Here is a 21,223-nt window from a genome sequence, read left to right as displayed (position 1 = left end):
TGGATAAGTGCGATGTCTCACTTCCTATATGCAAACAAAGTTTCAGGTATCAGTTTCAGTTTACCTCCTCTTTCTGGTGACCCACCATCATCTTGGGTCCTCTTACGTGAACAAACTATTACCTTATTTTCCATAATTCGCTCGTCTCTAAGAGTCTTAATTATTCGTCCAACGCCAACCAAAACTTCACTAAACTTTGCAAGCTTTGACAGCAATACCCTACTTGAAACGATTTAGTTTGGTTCTAAGTCCTATACTAGATTTGACATTCCACTGTTAAGTCTTTCTTCCCTATCTTAGGCTATGAGTAATCATGGTATCCTAGAATATTACATTGCTCCTTAAATTCAATCATTGCAATTACCTTAACTTGGTGATTGTGATCGATTTGCATTATGAGTTTCCACCAGGTGGGTTAGGACAGTCTTTAACTAAATGCCCGGGTGATCCGCATCGGTAACACAGACCTTGCTTGTTTTTATGCTGCCTATTGGGTCGGTAGTTCTCAGTCCTCTTGAATTCTTGACTCCTTGGTGCCAAGTCCTGACGGTAATCTCTTCAGCGGGACTCCCGGTTATCATTCTTTGCTACGACTGCATTCCTCACACATTTCTCAGCTATTCGACTCTTGTTCACAAGTTCAGAAAACACTCGGATCTCCATAGGTGCAACAAAACTCTTGATACACTTCCACTCAGCAAAATTCTCAGGAGCTCCTCGAAAAATCCGTGAAAAATGACACAATTCCTTAAACCTGCTAGTGTACTCAGTAACAGTCATCTGGCCTTGTTTCAACTGAAGCAGTTCAAGTTCTTTAGCATTTTTTACTGAACTGGGAAAGTACTTCTTATAAAATTCTATTCGGAACAATTCCCAAGAGATTACAACCCCATCAGGCTGCAGAATACGCCTCATGCCCTGCCACCAATGCTGAGCCTCATCTTGCAGCTGGTAGGTTCCAAACTCAACTCACTGTTCTTCAGAAACCTGCTGAACCTGTAACGCTCGCTCAATAGCTTGTATCCAGTTATCCGCATCGGTAGGGTTTGAGGTTCCTCTGAAGGTTAGAGGATGAACCTTCAAGAAGGAAGAAAGCGTCATAAGAACCATCATCGCTGTTGTTGCCATCATCATCCGCACCTAGCATCCCATCTGCATGGTTCCAGCACAACTCTCAGGTTTTTGAACCAGAGAGCAAAATTGGCATCAACGCGTACTCGTCGGTCATGCGTACGCGTGACAACCCTTGTTTTTTTTTTTTTTTTGAAGCTGATTGAAAAGCTAACAAGCTACCAAAGTAATGTCAAGGATTATTAACAAGCTAAACTATAGCTCAAAATAAATAAATCTAACTAAAATTGAAAATTTAACTTATGACCAATATAAATAAGAGGGAAAATAGGAAGAATTTAAACTATAGCTCAAAATAAATAAATCTAACTAAAACGATAAATGTAAAAGTTTTTTAATCTCTCTTTATATAGTGTTTCACTTTAAGTAACTATTTTTTATGGATAGTATTCAAATGATAAACAAAAAAAAAATAAAAAGATTCCTATTAGATTATAAAAATTAATATCATCCTTATAATACAATGGCATTATTTTAAAACATGTAAAATAAAATAATAAAGTACATTTTAATTAATGTGCACAGTAAAATAAATGTGAAACTTATATAGTAGCAGTGAAATATAGATAGTAATGATTGTCTTCTGTCCCAAGTTACTATATTAAATTACAACTTAGATTTATAATTATTAGTTAAAAATCTTACAATTATGTATTATTTTAGTTTAAAATAATATATTTTGATATTGTTTTTTTAGAATTACTGACATCAAATTTTGATAATTGGAAAAAAAAATTAAACGCTTTATGTCTTATTTCTTTTAACAAAACTTCAACCACTCATAAAAGTTAACAGAATAGATGGTTATATGAAAAAACAAGAAAGGAGAACAATATAATATAATAATGACGATGAGACAATGACAGGTATGTGTATAGAGAATAATAGTAAGAGAAAGAATAGTGTTTGATATAGTAAGATAATATAATAAAAATATAAATTAATCATTTTTAAAAAAATAATGAAATTAAAGAAAATTTAAAAAGCTACATATAAAATTAAAAAAAATAAAATATTTTTTATCAATTAAAATTATGCATGAAGATAGAGTGTGTTTTAAATATAATTTTTTATCTCGGTTTTAAATTAAATACTATTAAAAATAAATAATTAAACTTAATAATAATTACAAATAGTTAAATTTGTAAATAATGTTTCTAAATATTATTATCATTATTTTTTGAACTATATTATTTCTGACAATATATATACTTCTTTATTATGTGCTTTTATAATTTAACATTTTAAAAATCTTTTTATAGTAACTTTAATTTTAATAAAATATAATATAAATAAAGTCATGTTAATATTAAAACAAAAAATACTTATCTAATAAATTTAAAAAATGAATAATATATTAACAAAAAATAAAATTAATTTTTTAAAAAGAATAAAAAAGCGTTGAGCCGCTAGTTTATTTTGTGTGAAAGTTGTATTCAAAGGTGTATAGGTTGAGTACAGTTGGTTCTTTTTATCTAAATTCTATTAATAGTTAATACTTAGGTGTTGAATTAAGTTTGAGTTAACTTAGGGTATTACAAGAGTGTGAGTATCTTAAAATTGGTAACTGTGATTTATTTTGATTATAATAAAAATTCTACCATTGTTGTTATGAAGACTGAATAATGTAGGTTACATTACACTTTATGGTCGAATCAAGATATATGGTGGTATTACTCTTTTTTTTCTCTAAAATTTGTAACTTTTAATTTTGTTTTGTCTCCTACCGCAAAACGAGACGAAAACAAAAATAATCTCTCAATAATCTATTTTTCTGCAAAAATAACTTCAAAAGTGGTTCTATCATTCAATTCCTTTTTCATCCCACTTGAAACCTTCATTATTTTACGTACTATTTATCATTTACTTTAAATTTTAAAAGGTACAAGATACATAATATAAAAAAGATATACATAATTGTTATGTATATAACATTCCTTTGCAAATAAACGAGAAGTTATAAACAAATCATATGTAGCCAAACTCATTCATTCAAGCGATAACTTCTACCACGAAAGGCAATCCCATTATCTCCCTTATCATGATTTTGTTGCTGAGAAGAGGAAGCATTATTGTTATTATCATTCCCTTTAGTGTTACTTGTTGCCTGAGACCCCCCAAGTCGGTGACTTCTTCCTCTGAATACAATTCCAGCTGATGGATTAGATTGCACTGGTGCATTCACTTGGGTACCCTCTCCCCAATATGCCACTATTTTGTGTCTGATTTGGTACTTAGTTAAGTATTATAAGAAGCGTGATCAAATGTTATGTATTTTAGGGAGGGCATATATATGTTTTGAAACTAAATTAAAGAGTAAATATCTTTTTTGTCTCTGATTATTTGTCCAAAAGACAAAATGTTTTTTTATAATTTGAAAATTCTTCATCGATTGTCAACCATCCAAATAATTGGTTTAAGCGACTTTAGACACATCAGCAGGTCAGTGTTTACAAGATCATTTAGGCTATTACTTGAATGGTTGAAAAATAATTTTGAATTATAAAAGAATACTTTATCCTTTAAATAAATAGTTTGAGATTGAAAGAGACATTTATTCTAAATTAAATGATCAGCAACATAATTTTTTGAAAGTTAAACTAATAATTTACTTAAAAAATAATGGATACACCCAGAGAGGAGTTTTGAACTTGATTTTCCCACCAGCAAGAGGATGAAGTACTGATAAGAAGTAATATAGGTGTCCTGCAAGCATCCCTAAAATATTTGGTTTTATAGGACTTCCAAATATTAAATCTAGAGCTAGTAGAGCCCATGGAAGGTAGAAACCCTGCACATCAATAAAGATTAACAAAAGTCCGATAGTTACTATAGATTATGAATTGTACTCCATCGTTTTTAAATTATTTCTCTCTTTCAATTTTTGAATATATTAAAATATTAATGTATCAAAACACACTTTCAAGTAAAAATTTGTTGGGAAATCAAAATGCCCGAGCTAAAATTCTTCAGGAATCAAGATGATCTCGGATGTTTGATATTGTCCAATAGATTTTATTAATCGAAACAGAAACAAAGGTATAGTGTAGGATAAGACAGGACAAGGTTAAGTAGTGTCAAAATCTGATCCTATCTATCTTATTGCGATCCTTAATAGGAGGTGGAAGAAGCAAAAGAAAAAAGAAAGAAAAGAAAAAGAAATGAAAAGCAAAACATATGGAAGAGAACAAAGAAAAAAGTTGAAAAAATGAGACTTAATTAAAAAGAACTTGTTGCGTTAGTACTAATAAATCATTTCACTTTGTTGGTTATAAGCCAACAATTTGACAAATGTGTTTTTGTGATGAATGACGGGAATAGATCTTTTCAATTTTTTTTAATATTTGAGAAAATAAAATAAGATCTTTTACTATTAATTTTATAAGTGAAATTAACAAAAAAACATGAGAGAAAGTACAACGAAGAGTTAAAAATCATATTTTACTCCCTTAATTTTTTTTTAATAATCGAGAGAATTCATACTGATGACTGACATAATAAAGCAGCAGCAGCATCATTAACTAAAAGCTAAGATCATTAAAAATTTAATGTACCTTCAATGATACAACACCATAAATACTGATTCTCGCATTTGGAAACTCGCGGCTCCAAACGTAAGTGATCATGTAAACTAGAGAAACTCCCAAGAATCGAACCCGGAAAAATGGCACAAAAGTGATCACCTAATACATGAGGATGCATGGATCAATCAAAACCATAACATGTTTTCTCTACATGCCTAATAGAATGTTCTAGATAAAAAAAAATGTTTAATTCGTTCACTAAATCATTGAATTTTTCTTAATTGAATTATAATTTAATAGGTTTTACTAAAACAAAAAACTGCAGTCATGTACATTTTGGTTCACGACTAAACAATAATCATTCGTTGGCCTGTTAATCTAAAGAAACAAGTGTAATGAGTATAACTGAATTATTAAAGGGAAAAATTAGTATAATGAATATTAATGGATTAAGTCCAATTAACGTTCAATGAAAGCATTAAGGTAGCAAGGTATGGATTTCACTACTGTGAATATAGATTTTGGGTGCCGTGTGAAGGATTTCTGAATGTAATTAGAACTATATATGGGTATGAATTGGAATTAGTGGTGAAGTTATGAAAGCATGTGCAGTAAAATAGACACAAGAAGAACTATTGTTTAAAAAGAAACTTGGAAAAATAACGCAATAGTAGAGAAGACTTTGGCTAACAATCAATATAATAATTCATTTATATTAATTAATTATATATGTATATGTATATGTCGGAGATGTATTGTATGAGAATGAGATTTTTCATATAAGTCTTTACAAGTGATTTATATTTACGCGCTTCGATGCGTTATTGCACGTTCTTTTTCTTCTTCTTCTTATTGCACGTTCCTCTTCCTCTTCCTCTTCCTTTTCGTCTTCTTCCTTATCGTCGTCACCAACACCACTACTTCCTCTTCCTCCTCCTCTTCCTCCTTCTTTTTTCATTGAAATTTCTTCTAGTTAATTTTTTTCGTTAGTAATTTATGATTCTATAGGTGAATAATGTTTCATCGTTGATGATTTGAATTGAATATAATGTAAAAATTGTAGGTGAATAATGTTTCATGGTTGATGGTTTGAATTGAATATAATGTAAACGTTCTGCAGTAAAAAAAATATTTTTCTGTAGTTGCAGTAAATTTGGGTGTAACACGAAGATATTTGGGTGTAACATGAAGATATTTGGGTGTATTTTAAGAATTTTTTGGTGTATTTTTATTCTGATAAGTTCTGCATAATTCAAAACTCTTCCTCTTCCTCTACTGCTTCTTTTTTTTTCATCATCATCACTATCTTCTTCTTCTTTGTTTCTTATTCATCTTTTCCTTTTTGTTTTACCTTCTCAAGTTTCTTCTTGTTTTATTCTCTTAACAAGAATAAAAACAAAAAAAATCAAACAAAGAAGAAGAAAAAACACATAATGCTGCAAAATTACTTGGAAGATGATGGACTTACATTCATTTAACTAAAAGAAAGAAAGAAATAAGGAAAAAATAATGAAAAAAATGCAGCATTGGAGGAAACATTTTACTGTATTTACAACAAATTTGGGTATAACACGAAGATATTTGGGTGTATTTTTAAGAATTTTGGGTATATTTTTATTCTGATAAGTTCTGTATAATTCAAAACTCTTCCTCTTCCTCCTCCTCATCTTCTACTGCTTCTTCTTCCTTATCTTCTTATTTCGTTTTCTTATAATTTTTCTTGGGAGAAAAAATCAAACAAAGAAAAAAAATACATAATGTTGCAAAATCAATAGAAAGAGAAAGAGGAAAAAATGCAGCAACAATAACAGTAATAAAAAAATCAATGAAGATGAAATACGCGAAAAAAAATGAGGAGAAACACAAAGAAGAAGGAGAAGAAGAAGGAAGAGGAGGAGGAGGAGGAATGCGAAGTATGCGATAAAAACCGTTAAGAGTTTGGCCCAATTTATATGACTTATAAACTCAAATGACTTGTATGTGTAGTACTACTCCTTACAGTCTCATATAAAAGTCTTATTCTCATAAGATCCCTGCATATGTATATCTACGTATGTTTGGACTGGATTGAACTACTAACATTCAAGCCTTATTACTAAAAATTCGATGCCTAACTTAGTTGAAGTCTCTTAAAAGGGATAGAAGTCTCCCACCGAAATTTGTTTTTGTTCCACAATACCAAACTCTAAAGTCTAAACCATTAGTTAAGAGATGAAGCCCGAAGGAACTTAAAATCTTAATCAATCACACATTATTAATTATTTATATTATGGTATCTATTCCTGAATGTGATGATTTATATTTTCGCTGCAAACATCTACTTATTTGAAAACTCAGATGATAAGTCACCACATCACACTCACATGAACCTTATTATGCTATTTGTAAAATTCACAAAATTAGTAAATAATTAATAAATTAATTAATTATTATTTAAAAAAATTAAAAAATAAAATTTTATAATTTAATGAGATAGAACTGATTAAAATAAGAATTTTGATACTAATTTTAAAGGTTTTGTCTCAAAATTAGGTTGAACGGGTCAAATTGGACAAACCAGACTTGTATTGGGTCCATGACCCAGCCCAACTCTACTTAAATGAAGGACATCAGCCCTTCTTCCCCAAACAAAGGGGGAAACACACTGAAACATAGTGAGGGGAAGAAGGAGAAGAGCAAACCCTTGACTCCAATTTCATTCTGCCATAACTTTCAATCTGGGACTCTAATTCTGTCAGTGGCCACGCATTCGTCTCAGAATTTTCTATTCTCAGTCTCACTCCCATTCGAAAATTTGATGAGTGGGTGTTGAGTGTTTTAGTTGTTTTGATGTTCTAAGGCCAAATTAACTGGAGAAAGTTAGTGGATCTTGCTCAATTGATGCATAAATAAAGTAAGAATCTCAAGTCATTGTTGATTTGTGAATTAGCAAGCTTGAATGTTGATTATAGTAATATATTGTAGGATTAGATGGAATATTATTGATTTAGAGTACATTTATGATGTTGGGAGCTTGATTGTTGGACCTTGGTGGCTGATATTCGGTTCGGAGAGGCTTTGGAATTGTGGACTCTTGAGAAACGTTGACCTTGAGGTGTCTTTGAGTTTAACGTAGAATCGGCTAAGGTACAGTTTAAGTTTTATTTAAGTACCGTGTGGTGTGAAATGAATTCCTAGGTTAGATGCCCCTAGGATTAAGTTTGAATTTAGTATTTGGACATAGAGTTGCTATGTGGAGAAGATATGATATGAAAATTGATGTTTTGGATGATGCATTGTTGTTGTGTTGATTGAAATTGGTATTGGATAGTGAATTATATAGTTATGAGTTTATGTAAATTGATTTGATGAAATATTAGGTCGAAGGCTGTGAATTTGGGCCGGAGGCCAAAAAGAGGCAGGGAAGGTAAGTGATGGTTGATGATTGATAAATTTTGATAATGATTATGAATAACAATAATAATTGATTGTTAATTTATGAATAATGTTGGTTAATTGTGAATTTGTTGGATTGAAATTGATAGAATTTGGTACTGATATGTAGAGAGAGGGGTGATATGGGTATGGAAAGATTTTGGTTGGAAATTGAGTTGTTTTAGGTTGGGAAACTTTGGTGTGAGAATAAAATGTTGGAAGATAAAGGTTTTGAACTTTTGGGTAAAACTTGGTTTTTAATGAACTTCGGCAATCTATAACTTGAGCCTCAGATTTTGGAATTGAAGGAAATCTATTTCAAATTAAAGATAATTTCGAAAGCTTTAAAACGGTATACATTTTGTGGAATTCAGAGTTTTGTAGAAAAAGTTATGGACATCGGAAGTTAGGTGCATAAAACTGAATTTATGGACTTAACAGCTTTTTACCTATTCTGCATAACTCGCGTACGCGAGCCTCGTACGCAACGCGACGGTAAGACCCCGAATTTTGAAAAGTTATTAATAAATTATTTATGATATATTATATTTATTTCAGACTATATTTTAGAGATTTTTATATAAAAGTTGAATAAATTCTTATTTATTATTTAGAGTTCTTATAATTGAAAAATAGAGGATATTTTATATGCCTTAATTTTAAATATTTAGATTTTTAACCTTATTTTATAAATAAAGAAGAATTAATTTTCTTATCTCCAATTTTTATTAAATTGGTATTTAATTGAAAATAATTTACAGATTGGTAATTAAAAGGTATTTTCAAAGATGGATACTTTACATCTAAGTTAGTTTTAAATTATTATTTTATCTTTTTATTTATTTTATAAAATTATATTATTACCCTTATCTTTATTAAAATTTTCTAATCTACCCCAAACCCTAACTAAAGAACACCACCACCCCTCACACGTGACAATCACTCTCTCACCCTCCTCACTCACGGTCACACACGCACAAACCCACTAAACACACAAACAATAACACAGCAATAACTTAGAAAGAGAGGAAAGAAGAAAAGGAAAGAAAGAAGAAAAGGGAAGGAAGGAGAGGGAAATCCGAGAGAGAGGAAGAGAGCGCCGGGGAAGGAGGAGCTCGCGCGGCTAACCGCGCCTTGCCATCGCGCTAGCTCCTCGCCGCCGTGCTGCATTGCCGTCCAAGGGAGAAGAGAAGGCCTCGCTGCTGCCGCCGCCATAACCGCGAGGAGAGGGAGTTGCGCCGCCCAGTCGCGTTGTTGTCCATGAAGCCACCGCCGTCAGCCGCGTCGTTCCTGTCGTCGCCGGTTTCCACCACTGTTGAGAATGATCGCGGGCAGAAGAAGGGGAAGATACCTCCGTCACCGCCGAGCCAAACGCAGGAGAGAGAAGGAGCCCGCGGGAGAGGAGCTTGCTGCCGCCGCTGCTGTGGCTTCCTCGCCGTCGGCGTTGTCGGGTAGTCACCGGAGGGAGCCATCATTGTCAGCGCTGCCGTCGGGGTTACCGCCGGTTCCGCCGCTAGAGAGCACCGCTGCTGTTATCGGAAACGTTGTCAGTAAGGGTTTTGAGTTTGGTTTACATCATTCTGAAATTCCGGGAGCTTTATTGTCGTTGCATGTTGTTACAGCCGCCATCATCGAAGTTCTGATTGCTGCTAAAGCTCGTCGGAGCTGCTGCGGTTTCGTTCCCCCCACTTAGCCTCGATTTCAATAAGTTGCTTTACTCCAAAAACTAGTTTAGTCACTTTTCTGCTTTATGTTATTGAGGAATTTGTGGCGTTATTACTTTAGGGGTGAGTTTTGATTATTTCATATCACATTTAAAGTTGCGCCTGTTGTTGCGGAAGTAGTAAGGAACTGTGGTTGAGGCTGTGTTGTTGCGGGCCGTGAGAAAAAGAGTTTCTGTCGCATGGTTGATGAGCGGATAATTTATACGCTTTTTGGCATTGTTTTTAGTATATTTTTAGTATATTTTAATTAGTTTTTATTATATTTTTATTAGTTTTTAATTAAAAATCACATTTCTGGATTTTACTATGAGTTTGTGTGTTTTTCTGTGATTTCAGGTATTTTCTGGCTGAAATTGAGGGACCTGAGCAAAAATCTGATTCAGAGGCTGAAAAAGGACTGCAGATGCTGTTGGATTCTGACCTCCCTGCATTCGAAGTGGATTTTCTGGAGCTACAAAAGCGCAATTGGCGCGCCCTTAATTGCGTTGGAAAGTAGACATCCTGGACACCTCTCACTAGGGACTTTAGCAAAGCTGAGTCACAATCTGAAAAGGTTCACCTAGTCATGTGTCTGTGGCATTTATGTATCCGGTGGTAATACTGGAAAACAAAATGCTTAGGGTCACGGCCAAGACTTATAAAGTAGCTGTGTTCAAGAATCAACATACTTAACTAGGAGAATCAATAACACTATCTGAATTCTGAGTTCCTATAGATGCCAATCATTCTGAACTTCAAAGAATAAAGTGAGATGCCAAAACTGTTCAGAAGCAAAAAAGCTAAAAGCCCTGCTCATCTAATTAATACTGATCTTCATAGATGTTTTTGGAATTCATTGTATATTCTATTCTTTTTATCCTATATGATTTTCAGTTGCTTGGGGACAAGCAATAATTTAAGTTTGGTGTTGTGATGAGCGGATAATTTATACGCTTTTTGGCATTGTTTTTAGTATGTTTTTAGTATATTTTAATTAGTTTTTATTATATTTTTATTAGTTTTTAATTAAAAATCACATTTCTGGACTTTACTATGAGTTTGTATATTTTTCTATGATTTCAGATATTTTCTGGCTGAAATTGAGGGACCTGAGTAAAAATCTGATTCAGAGGCTGAAAAAGGACTGCAGATGCTATTGGATTCTGACCTCCCTGCATTCGAAGTAAATTTTCTGGAGCTGCAGAAGCCCAATTGGCGCGTTCTAAATTGCGTTGGAAAGTAGACATCCTGGGCTTTCCAGCAATATATAATAGTCCATAATTTGCCCGAGATTTGATGGCCCAAACAGGCGTTCCAAGTCAGCTCAAGAATTCTGGCGTTTAACGCCGGAACTGGCACAAAAGCTGGAGTTAAACGCCCAAACTGGCACAAAAGCTGGCGTTTAACTCCAAGAAAAGTCTCTACACATGAAAGCTTCAATGCTCAGCCCAAGCACACACCAAGTGGGCCCAGAAGAAGATTTCTGCATTAATTACCTATTTCTGTAACCCTAGGCTACTAGTTTTCTATAAATATGACCTTTTGCTATTGTATTTAGGGAGAGATCTTTGGATGTCTAGTCCCTAGACCTTGGAGGCTGGACATTCGGCCATGCTTACACCATTATCACTTTTATATTTTCAATGGTGGAGTTTCTACACATCATAGATTAAGGTGTGGAGCTCTGCTATTCTTCATGAATTAATACAAGTACTATTGTTTTTCTATTCAACTCAAGTCTATTTCTTCTCCAAGATATTTATTTGCACCCAAGAACATGATGAATGTGATGATTATGTGACACTCATCACCATTCTCACCTATGAACGCGTGACTGACAACCACTTCCGTTCTACATGCAAACAAGCTTGAATGTGTATCTCTTGGGTTTCTAATCTAAGATTGGAACCTTCGTGGTATAGGTTAGAATTATTGGCAGCCATTCCTGAGATCTAGAATGTCTAAACCTTGTTTGTGGTATTCTGAGTAGGATCTGGGAAGGGATGGCTGTGATGAGCTTCAAACTCGCGATTGTTGGGCGTGTGACAGAAGCAAAAGGATCAATGGATCCTATTCCAGCATGATCGAGAACCGACAGATGATTAGCCGTGCGGTGACAGCGCATTTGGAATGTTTTCACTGAGAGGACGGGAAGTAGCCATTGACAACGGTGATGCCCAACATAAAGCTTGCCATGGAAAGGAGTATGAATGATTGGAAGACGGCAATAGAAAAGCAGAGGTTCAGAAGGAACAAAGCAACTTCATACGCTTATCTGAAATTCCAACCAAAGAATTACATAAGTATCTCTATCTTTATTTTATGTTTTATTTATTTTTTAATTATCAATTCTCCATCACCATCTGAATTCGCCTGACTGAGATTTACAAGGTGACCATAGCTTGCTTCAAGCCGACAGTCTCCGTGGAATCGACCCTTACTCACGTAAGGTTTATTACTTGGACGACTCAGTGCACTTGCTGGTTAGTTGTGCGGAATTGTGACAAAGTGTGATTCACATTTGAGAGCTCCAAGTCCTTTGGCGCCATTGTTGATGATCACAATTTCGTGCACCAATGGTTAAATCACAATTGAGGTAGTTTTTTCTAGAAACTAATTTATTTTAAATTGGAATTGTAATAAATTGATATGATGTATGAAATGCATTTCTGGTGATTATGTAAGTCTTATGAATTGTTTGATTTTTCTTGGATGAATATAGTTGTCTGTTTGATTGAATGTCTGATTTTGCTAAATTGGAGATTTTCGATTGGTTTGATTTGAAATGATTTTAATATTTGAAAGTCTGAGTTTTATTTTATTGGAAACTGATTTGGTCTTGAATTCATTGGAAAGGGTTGAGGATTGGTTTGGTTGGGACCTGAAAAGGGTGGCAAAGTCCAAGTTTTAGGGGAGGTATTGCAGAAATTTTTATAAAATTTGAGACTTTGTTTGAAACATTATTTTAAAAATAATGAATGATACTTTGAATTTAATTATTGATAAATGAATATGCTTGAACTTATTTTATTAAGAAAATTATTATGTTTTGAATGTGATTTATTTAAGCAGATTTGGAGGAGTTTTAGTGGATTTAAAATAAACTTAAATTTCGATTGACTAATTTCACTTTACGATGTTTTAGGAAAAGTTTGAAGTATTTTTTGAAATTTTGATTTGGGTAAAGTATGATTTTGGTCCCCAACGTAGAGGCCAAAAATCGATTTCGTCCCCGGCCTTTTTTTCGCTACAAAATGCATGGTCCCTAAGGTTTAGCATAATTTTAAAATCGTCCTTCGGACATTTATACCCCTACCCTCTATCACAATTTCGACATCTCCTCTCTTGCTCTGCTTCTTCATCTTCTTCAGATTATGCTCTGCTTCTTCATCTTCTTCAGATTCTTCAGATTGTGATAAATAGACCAAAATATTTAAAGAAATTCAAGCAACATACACTTTGAACAATAATCAACAAATTCAGCAGCAACAATATTCCAAATTCAAACCAAATCAAAAGCAGAGATTCATTAATAGAGTATGACATTCAGATATTCCACAGCAAAGTCATAACAAATTCAGATATTCCACAACAAATTTAGAATCACCAAGCAAAAAATTCAGATATTCCACAACAAATTTCACAAAAAATTCAGAAGTTCCACAAGAAATTTAGTTCACAGAAGAAGATAACAAATTTCATAACAAATTCAGATATTTCACAACAAATTCAGAATCACCAAGCAAAAAATTCAGATATTCCACAACAAATTTTACAAAAAATCTAGTTCACAGAAGAAGAAGAAGGAGAAGAAGCGGTGGGCGGTGAGGGTCGTGGAGCAGCGGCAAGGACGTGGGTAGCAGTGCTAGTGGCGAGGAGCAGGAGCGGTGGCGGCGACGGCGAAGAGCAGCGACGGTGGCCCTTAGCTTTCTCCCTTCCAATCTCTCTCTTCTCCCTTAGCTTTCTCCTCTCTTGCTCTCTGTTTTTCCTTTCGATCACAGGCGGCGGTGCGGCGGTACAGCCTTCCCTCCCCTCTCCCCCGGATTCTCTTTCTTCCCCCCTTCTCTTTCTCGCTCCCCCTCCCCCGATTCTCTTTCTCCCTCTGATGCCTTTCTTTATTTTATTTTATTATTTTATTTTATTTTATAATTTTTTAATGAAGGATAATTTTGTAATAAAAAAAATAAAATTGGTAAAAAGGCGAAAAAAGGTTGGAAATGAAATCGATTTTTGGCCTCTACGTTGGGGGCAAAATCATACTTAACCCTTTTGATTTAGCAAAACTAAAACAATTTCTGAGCCTTTGGAAACGCTTCAGCTTTAAGAATAAAATTGAAATTGGTTTCGGTTTAAATAAATTGGTTTTGGTTTAAGTAAGCTAGTTTTGAAATTGGTTTAGAATATTTGGATACATGACTTGGTTTTGGTTTAAATTCTCTTTTCTTTATTCAAATCAAGAAGCTAAGGTTTTAGAGGTTTTCAATGAATTTAAGAAAATGAGTTAGGTTAGTCTCCCCTAAAGTCTTGAGAATTTGTTGAGGAATTTTATGACCAAAATCTGATTTAGAATGAATGATTTTAAGTTTTTAGAAGAGAATTTAAATTTGGCTTGGTTTTTGAAGTCGTTTGGAAGTTTTGGACAAATATTGTGGAAAGTGGCTCTGTTTTGAAAGGAAATTGAATTGAGGAAAAGTGGCCCTTGAGTATGTTTATTATTGAAAGTAAATAGGTCAAGAATATTTTTTTTGAAATAAGATTTTAAGCCTAATTGATTGTGGATATTACTGAGAACATGATGAGGGTTTCTGGCCTGGCAAGGATGGTGGTATAGTCCTGCTTGCTCAGTGCATAAACCATTGTGCAGGGATAGTGGTTTTATCCTGCCTGCAGTGAGGACGGTGATTTTATCCCGCTCACATATTGATGAATTGTTAGCAAGGATGGTAGTATGATCTCGCTTGCATATTGTTTTGTGTGCCCAGTAAGGATGGTGGTTTAATCCCGCTTACTGTGGAGGCAAGGACGGTAGTTTAATCCCGCTTGCGTGTTCCAGGCAAGGATGGTAGTTTAATCCCACTTGTTTATGGAACCTACGGATAAGGATGGTAGTCTAATCCCGCTTATCCGAGTCGGATTTGGCAACATAACCGACGTGTGAGCTCATGACTAGTAGGACAGACATGCATCATTTGCATCTACGTGACATTGATTGGGTTTGTCTATTGTATATGTGGTTTGCCTATGTGAATAATTATGTTTAACTGCTAATTGTTATACTTGATGTAACTGCTTTGATTGTGTTTGAACCTCCTTACTTGTGTTTGTGACTGAAATTGGTTGGATTGTGGTGGATTGGATGTTGATTGAATTGTTTGGGCCTGAGGCCGTGTTTGATTTTCGATGGGCCTGAGGCTGTGATTGGTTTTTGTTTGAGGTCTAGCTTTATATGAAAAATCAAACTGGTTCAGCATAGACTTAATGAACCTATGCATGGAACAGGTTGGTCATTCATAATGTTTAGGAAAACTTTTAAGTTTTTACAAGAAAGGAAAAAAGGGTTTTGACTTTTAAGGAATTAACCAAGTTCGCTTTTAAAAAAAGGATTTTTAGATTTTTGAATGTGAATCTTTAGTTTTTGAAAAGGAACATAAGACGAACAATGATCACTATACTTTAAAAATAGTTTTATTTTACGTATCTTATTATAGCCATTCTGTAACCCTATAGTGAGAACCAGTGAGGACGATGTTCTCACTCCCCTACAGGTCTTTTCTTTTCAGGTTATACACGACGAAGTTCGGAAGAGCCCATTTTATTTCTTTTCTGTTCAAATGATTTGTTATGTTGTATTAGTTACTTTTTTCCTGGCCTTTATCTGTATAAGTTTTTATAAGAAGGATAGGAAATTGATTATGTAATGCTTGTAAATTAATTGTGTGTGTGTGTGTGTGTGTGTGTGTGTGTGTGTGTGTGTGTGTGTGTGTGTGTGTGTGTTGTAAATTGTAAATTAAGTATAGATGTATGTTCTAAAAAATTCGGTTTAAGTTTCAAACAGGCTCATATTTTAGTACTAAATATTTTAAAAGTCGTCGTAATACCCGAGCTATCAGAGTGGCGCAGTCGGAAGCGTGATATTTTGATGATTAGGGTGTTACAACGACCAACTCTTTCGGGTTTGGTATCTCGTGTACACAAGCAAGGTGCATGCGTACGCGAGCAAGGAAAAACTCACCCACGCGTACGCGTAGCTACTTGCTTTCAGCAAAGTGAATTTTATATTTTAAAACCTAATTTTGAACTTCTAAACCTCTATTTTCACTCTCTAAGACCCTATAATTGAATGGTAATGGTAATGATGTGGGTTGAACTAGGAAGGGATTGTGACTTAGAGGTGAAGAGAGGTTTTGGAGTGGGGGATTTAAATTGAAAAGTGTGGGTAGAGCGAGTAACTAAGTAATGAGGTGTTCGCAATGTTGAATGAGAAGTGAATGATGAGGATGATGATAAATGATGAACTTGAGATTGAATTAAGATATGAATTGATGAAATGTGAGCGGACAAGAGAGGGTATAAGGGTGATAATGATAAATAATGAGTGTGATTGGAGAGTGTGACGGGCACTCTATCCCAAGAGTATGCTGGGCAATATATCCCTGGTAGACAGTGACTGCGGCTATGATTGATTAATTGAGAAAGTGCTATATAATTGATGCATTCTTGGCCATAATGATATTGAATGAATGAATGTGAATGATTGATGAATGAATATGATAATGAAAATCTGATTAAGATTGATGATGATGAGTATGTTGAGTTTCTCTCTGTTGTAAGATATGTCGGACACTATATCCCATGAGTGTGACGGGCACTATATCCCGAGAGCGTGGCGGGCGCTATATCCCAAGAGTGTAGGAGCACTTTACCCTGAAAAGTGTGTCGGGCACTATATCGTATGAGTGTGACGGACACTATATTCCGAGAGCGTGGCGGGCGCTATATCCCAAGAGTGTGGGAACACTTTGTCTTAGGAAATGCGACGAGAACTATATCCCATGAGTTTGATGGGCACGATATCTCAAGAATGTGGAGGCATGTCAGAGAGATGATATTCGGGTTAGCTACCGGGTGTGTTGGGTTCTAGTAAAGTAACCGACACGTGAGCTCACAGCCAGTAGGATAGACATACATTATATGCATCTGTTTGAATTGTTTGGGTTTTCTAATTACTTTGGTTTGCCTAATTATACAAGTTTCATGATTATTTTCTAATTGTCTTGCTTGCCTTACTTGTACATTACTTGTCTGTATTATTTGTGTTTCCATAAGAGTTGAAATACTTGAGGGATGGTTCGGTTCTTGGATTGTTCGGTTGGAAGGTAGTGAAAGTATGAAGGATATTTGGTTAGAATTAGAATCTCCTATGGTAGTTGCCAAGTTATGGATTAGTGAGAACTTAGGATGGATATGACGAGGTAAGAAGTTTAAGATGCTTAGTGAATTTATATTATAGTGCATTGTATTTATTTGGCACTTTTACCGTACTGGGAACCTATGGGTTGGGAGTTCACATTCCGTATATATCTTTTATTTTTCAGATGCAGGTCTAGGTGCTCATCAGTGAGCTGTGGTTTATCTGAAAGATGACGAAGATCTTTGAAATTATCTGATTTATATTTTTCTTAGATTTTCTCCGCTTTTGTTTTGAAAACTTATGCTATGTATTTAATCCTTTGAAACTTGTCTATAGAGGTCCTTATGTATCTTTTAGGAGAGATTAGAAGATATTGTTGTCAATTACTTTTATGCTGTACCTGCCTAAACTTTACGAGTCATGACTAGTGACTATTTACTTATGTTATATATCTATATTTTGTCTTGTTCTTACTCTTTGTTATGGCTTTATCTTTGTATCGTTGTCGATTCACACTTTATCTTCTAATTGTCGATACGTGAGTGTTACAACTTTGCAATTTTATTTTTACTCTTTTTAAACTTCTCAATTTATACTTCTTTTCAATTATTTATAATTATGTATTATAATCTACCTTGAAAGTCATACCACCTTATTATCATTGATTTATGAATCGAACATAAGAATTTGAATATTAGAGCGTTATACTATTCTTATATTACTAATATCTTATTCAGTTTCTACTTGTTTGGCTTAGTTCAAATTATGCTCAGTTAAATTACCTCTTTCAACAGACCAGAGGAGTAAACATGTAAAAATTGATTTAAATAAACAAGAATTGCGTTACATACCAAAAGTGAGAGTGCACCAAATATGAACATCCAAACATAGTCTGCAGTACGTTTATCAAAGGGTCCTCTTTCCAACGAAACTCCATATTTTGCTCTGTTCAATTATTAAATACTCAAACAATCATGATTCTAATTTATTGGAAAGTTGAAGATTACTATACAAAGTTAATAACTTAATATAGATATTTTCATCAAGAATTAAATCGGAGATATAAAGAGACAATTTTGGCCACTTTTAACTTTTAAAGTATGGATTCTCAGAATTTAGAACAACTCAAATAGTAACTTTTATTTTAATTTCATTTGGGGTCTCATAAAATGCTACATCAATATTTGTGAAGTTATCTATCATAAATAGTAATTTAAAATTAAATGCAATATTTGTCATTCTAATATTTGGTTCAATTCGATTTGAATTTCAATTCAAATAAAAAAATATTTAATTTATATTATTTTTAATTATTCTATCAAAATAATTATATAAATAACAAAATTTTATTGATCTTCTATTAAAATAATATCATATCTCTAATGTGAGATCAGTTTTATTTCATCTAACAATTGCAATACATATTTCAATTTTAAATCAGTTCACTTTTTATAAATATAAAAATAATACTTTAAAAATACTCTTTGAAATAGCTCATGGAGTGTAAAATAAGGGATGTGATAAAAAATTACATTGCTACTTACATCATTATAAGTCGAATTGCAAATGGAAGTGAAAACGGTCCAAGAAAGAAGAAATTTGTGATAAGCCTCCAAATCTACAGCAGGGACAAACAAAACATAAGTGAGTAAATTAAATAAATGAAATTACGAGACAATTAGAACTTTTGCTAGAATTTTATTGTTAGAAATAGTTGATCTCAATTTTAGCCTTAGAACGAAAATCCGGGTCCCAAGAATTTTAAGAATAGGTAGTTGTTGGCGAAACATAGAAGCTAAGAAGAATAAATCAATGAATTTTTTATGACAAACCTGAAGGCGTTTAAATACAAGTCCATAAAAGAGTGCTATGTTCTTTGCATCATATAATTGCAGATAATATGCAGCACTGGTCATCAAACATAACACTCCATAGGTCTTACTCACAGGTGGTAGAGAACGGTAGTAACTGCAATAGCAACATATAATTAAATTAATTTTTCTAAAATGGTATATGGCAGCAGAAATTTATCCATTAAATATTAAAAAAAAAAGTTATATGGCAGCATAGCAAAAGTTTTAGAATTTAGAAAAATAAACAAGTTATTTGTATAACTTTAGAAAAATAATATAGGACACTCTGATGAGTTTTTACAAAATTTGTTTGAAGATTTTAAATCGAAAAATCATTGGAACAAAGCTTAAAAAGAAATAAATCTTGCTCGGTCTCAAAACATAGTGCACTTTTGCCAAGCATATATAGGAGATGTGAAGCAAAATAATTGAGCATAATTAAGATGATTATGATGAAATTTTGAGCATAAAAAGATATATAGTAACAGTTTCAATAAAAGCACAACAATTAAAATGCAAATATGCATCAACAAATGAAAATCTAATCTCTGTTTAGAGGGAGAGAAAATAGAGAAAGAGAGAATACTCTGCTGGAGTAGACATATTGAATTGAATTGAATGGAATGATGGGAATTAGAGAATGTAGAGTTACATATAAGATGAAGAAAGAAAGGAAAATATAAAATAAAATTTCACAACTTTGGAAATTCCAAAGAGTAGTGGAATACTAGTATGAGCCAATAAATGATGAAGAATTAGTCTTTGAAGTAACGACCAGTCAAAGTCTAGCTTTAGCACCAGATCACACTCCACACTGTCGTTATCTAGTGGAGATTATTAGACTCTAACTCCTTACGTATTGCGCATGAATTTGGAGAGTATTTTCTTGTCTTATTCCCAAATTATATTTAATAGAAAATTTGTAAATATTAAAATAATAAAGATAAAGGATCATTTGAAAAATCACAAAAAATAAAGAAAAATGGTATTATCAATTTTGGGTGTGATGATAAAATCATTCTCCCAAGAATTTAACTGGCAATTATATTGTTTTGTTTAGATTAATACCTCAAATTTAAGCTATAAAAAATTTTATTTAGATAAATTATTATTTGTAATATAAATAAGGGTAAAGTATTAAATTGGTCATCTACGTTTGGACGTAATTCTGTTTTGGTTTTTAAGGTTTAAAGTGTTCTATTTGAATACAAAAAAGTTTCATTTAACTGATGTAGACCCACCATGAAGTCAAAGTTAAATAATTAATGAAATGTCCTACATGACAACAGTACAAGAACAATGTCGATAATCTGGAGAACAAGTACAAGTTCTAGAGGTACAAAATCAACCGTTGATCTATCAATACTGATGAGTTTGGAAAACTCTAAGCAAATATTTGTGATGACTAAACATTATTACTTTGATAGATAGCAAAATTATTAATTCACATATGTTAATAAATTAATTTTTGCTATGCAGGAACAATTGGGCCAAAAATAAAATTCTGGTGCAAGCCCAATTATACTCAGCCTTGACTAATGCAAGTATACATGATGAGTATGGCTGAATTGATTTTGGACCGAAACAAAAGAAAATTAACAAGCCCAAGTATTTTATTATTGGCTCAGCCTTAAGTGTTCAAATTTATTTGTGGCTGAAGCTAGTTGTTATACTGGGCCAAATTGATTTTTCTATTACAAGCCCATTTATGTTTTTATGCTAAGTGTTTCTCATGCATGATCCGAAACCAATCCATCAGGAAAGCAAATGTTATCATTTGCTGAGGCCTTCAACGGATCTCCTCTCTAAGCATGAAATGGAACTCAAAATTTTATTGAGATAAGTTAATGCATGGGAACTATGAGAGAGAATGTGTCATTGATTTGATTGAAAGCATCAATGCTGCATGCTAAACCACTAGGGAAGTAAAAGCAATCCCACTTCAATTAATTTGATTCATTTAATTGCTTTTCCTTTAGCTCTATCCTCTCTTTCATCTCTTTCTTCTCTTCGGTCATTAACTAGGAAACCATGGAAGCAAAAATGAGCTACCGAAATGAAGGAAGAACACTCTACAAGACCATCATGATGATGGCAAGAAAACATAACAAAATAAAAGTATGCTGTGGCTGATATATTCACCAAACAAGTTCTTCATCAAATCTGTGAAAATCTATCTGGACTGGA

General features: G+C 33.3%; 1 protein-coding gene across 2 annotated transcripts; it reads right to left on the bottom strand.

The window, feature by feature from the left end:
* Window positions 1-2,946: 2,946 nt before the first annotated feature.
* LOC112729279 (derlin-1) lies at window positions 2,947-19,777 on the bottom strand. 2 transcript variants are annotated; one of them, XM_025779559.3, is made up of 7 exons: window positions 19,623-19,777; window positions 19,016-19,151; window positions 18,728-18,801; window positions 18,035-18,128; window positions 4,686-4,814; window positions 3,762-3,922; window positions 2,947-3,353 (listed from the first exon to the last, which is right to left on the bottom strand). In XM_025779559.3, the coding sequence occupies exons 1-7, from the start codon at window positions 19,637-19,639 to the stop codon at window positions 3,116-3,118; spliced, it is 849 nt and encodes a 282-aa protein (XP_025635344.1). In that variant the 5' UTR covers window positions 19,640-19,777; the 3' UTR covers window positions 2,947-3,115. The 2 variants fall into 2 exon arrangements, with proteins under 2 accessions (XP_025635344.1, XP_072065498.1); XM_072209397.1 differs by lacking the exon at window positions 4,686-4,814.
* Window positions 19,778-21,223: the final 1,446 nt, after the last annotated feature.

The sequence above is a fragment of the Arachis hypogaea genome, chromosome 12 (assembly GCF_003086295.3).
Source record: "Arachis hypogaea cultivar Tifrunner chromosome 12, arahy.Tifrunner.gnm2.J5K5, whole genome shotgun sequence".
Classification (NCBI taxonomy): Eukaryota; Viridiplantae; Streptophyta; class Magnoliopsida; order Fabales; family Fabaceae; genus Arachis; species Arachis hypogaea.
This window is presented reverse-complemented; position numbering and strand designations above follow the sequence as displayed.

Coding starts and splice junctions, on each gene's coding strand:
- LOC112729279 (XM_025779559.3), bottom strand. Junction 18,129..18,727: donor GCAATTCGACTTATAATGAT/GTAAGTAGCAAT, acceptor ATAATTGAACAG/AGCAAAATATGGAGTTTCGT. Junction 4,815..18,034: donor TTGGTGCACTCTCACTTTTG/GTATGTAACGCA, acceptor CTCATGTATTAG/GTGATCACTTTTGTGCCATT.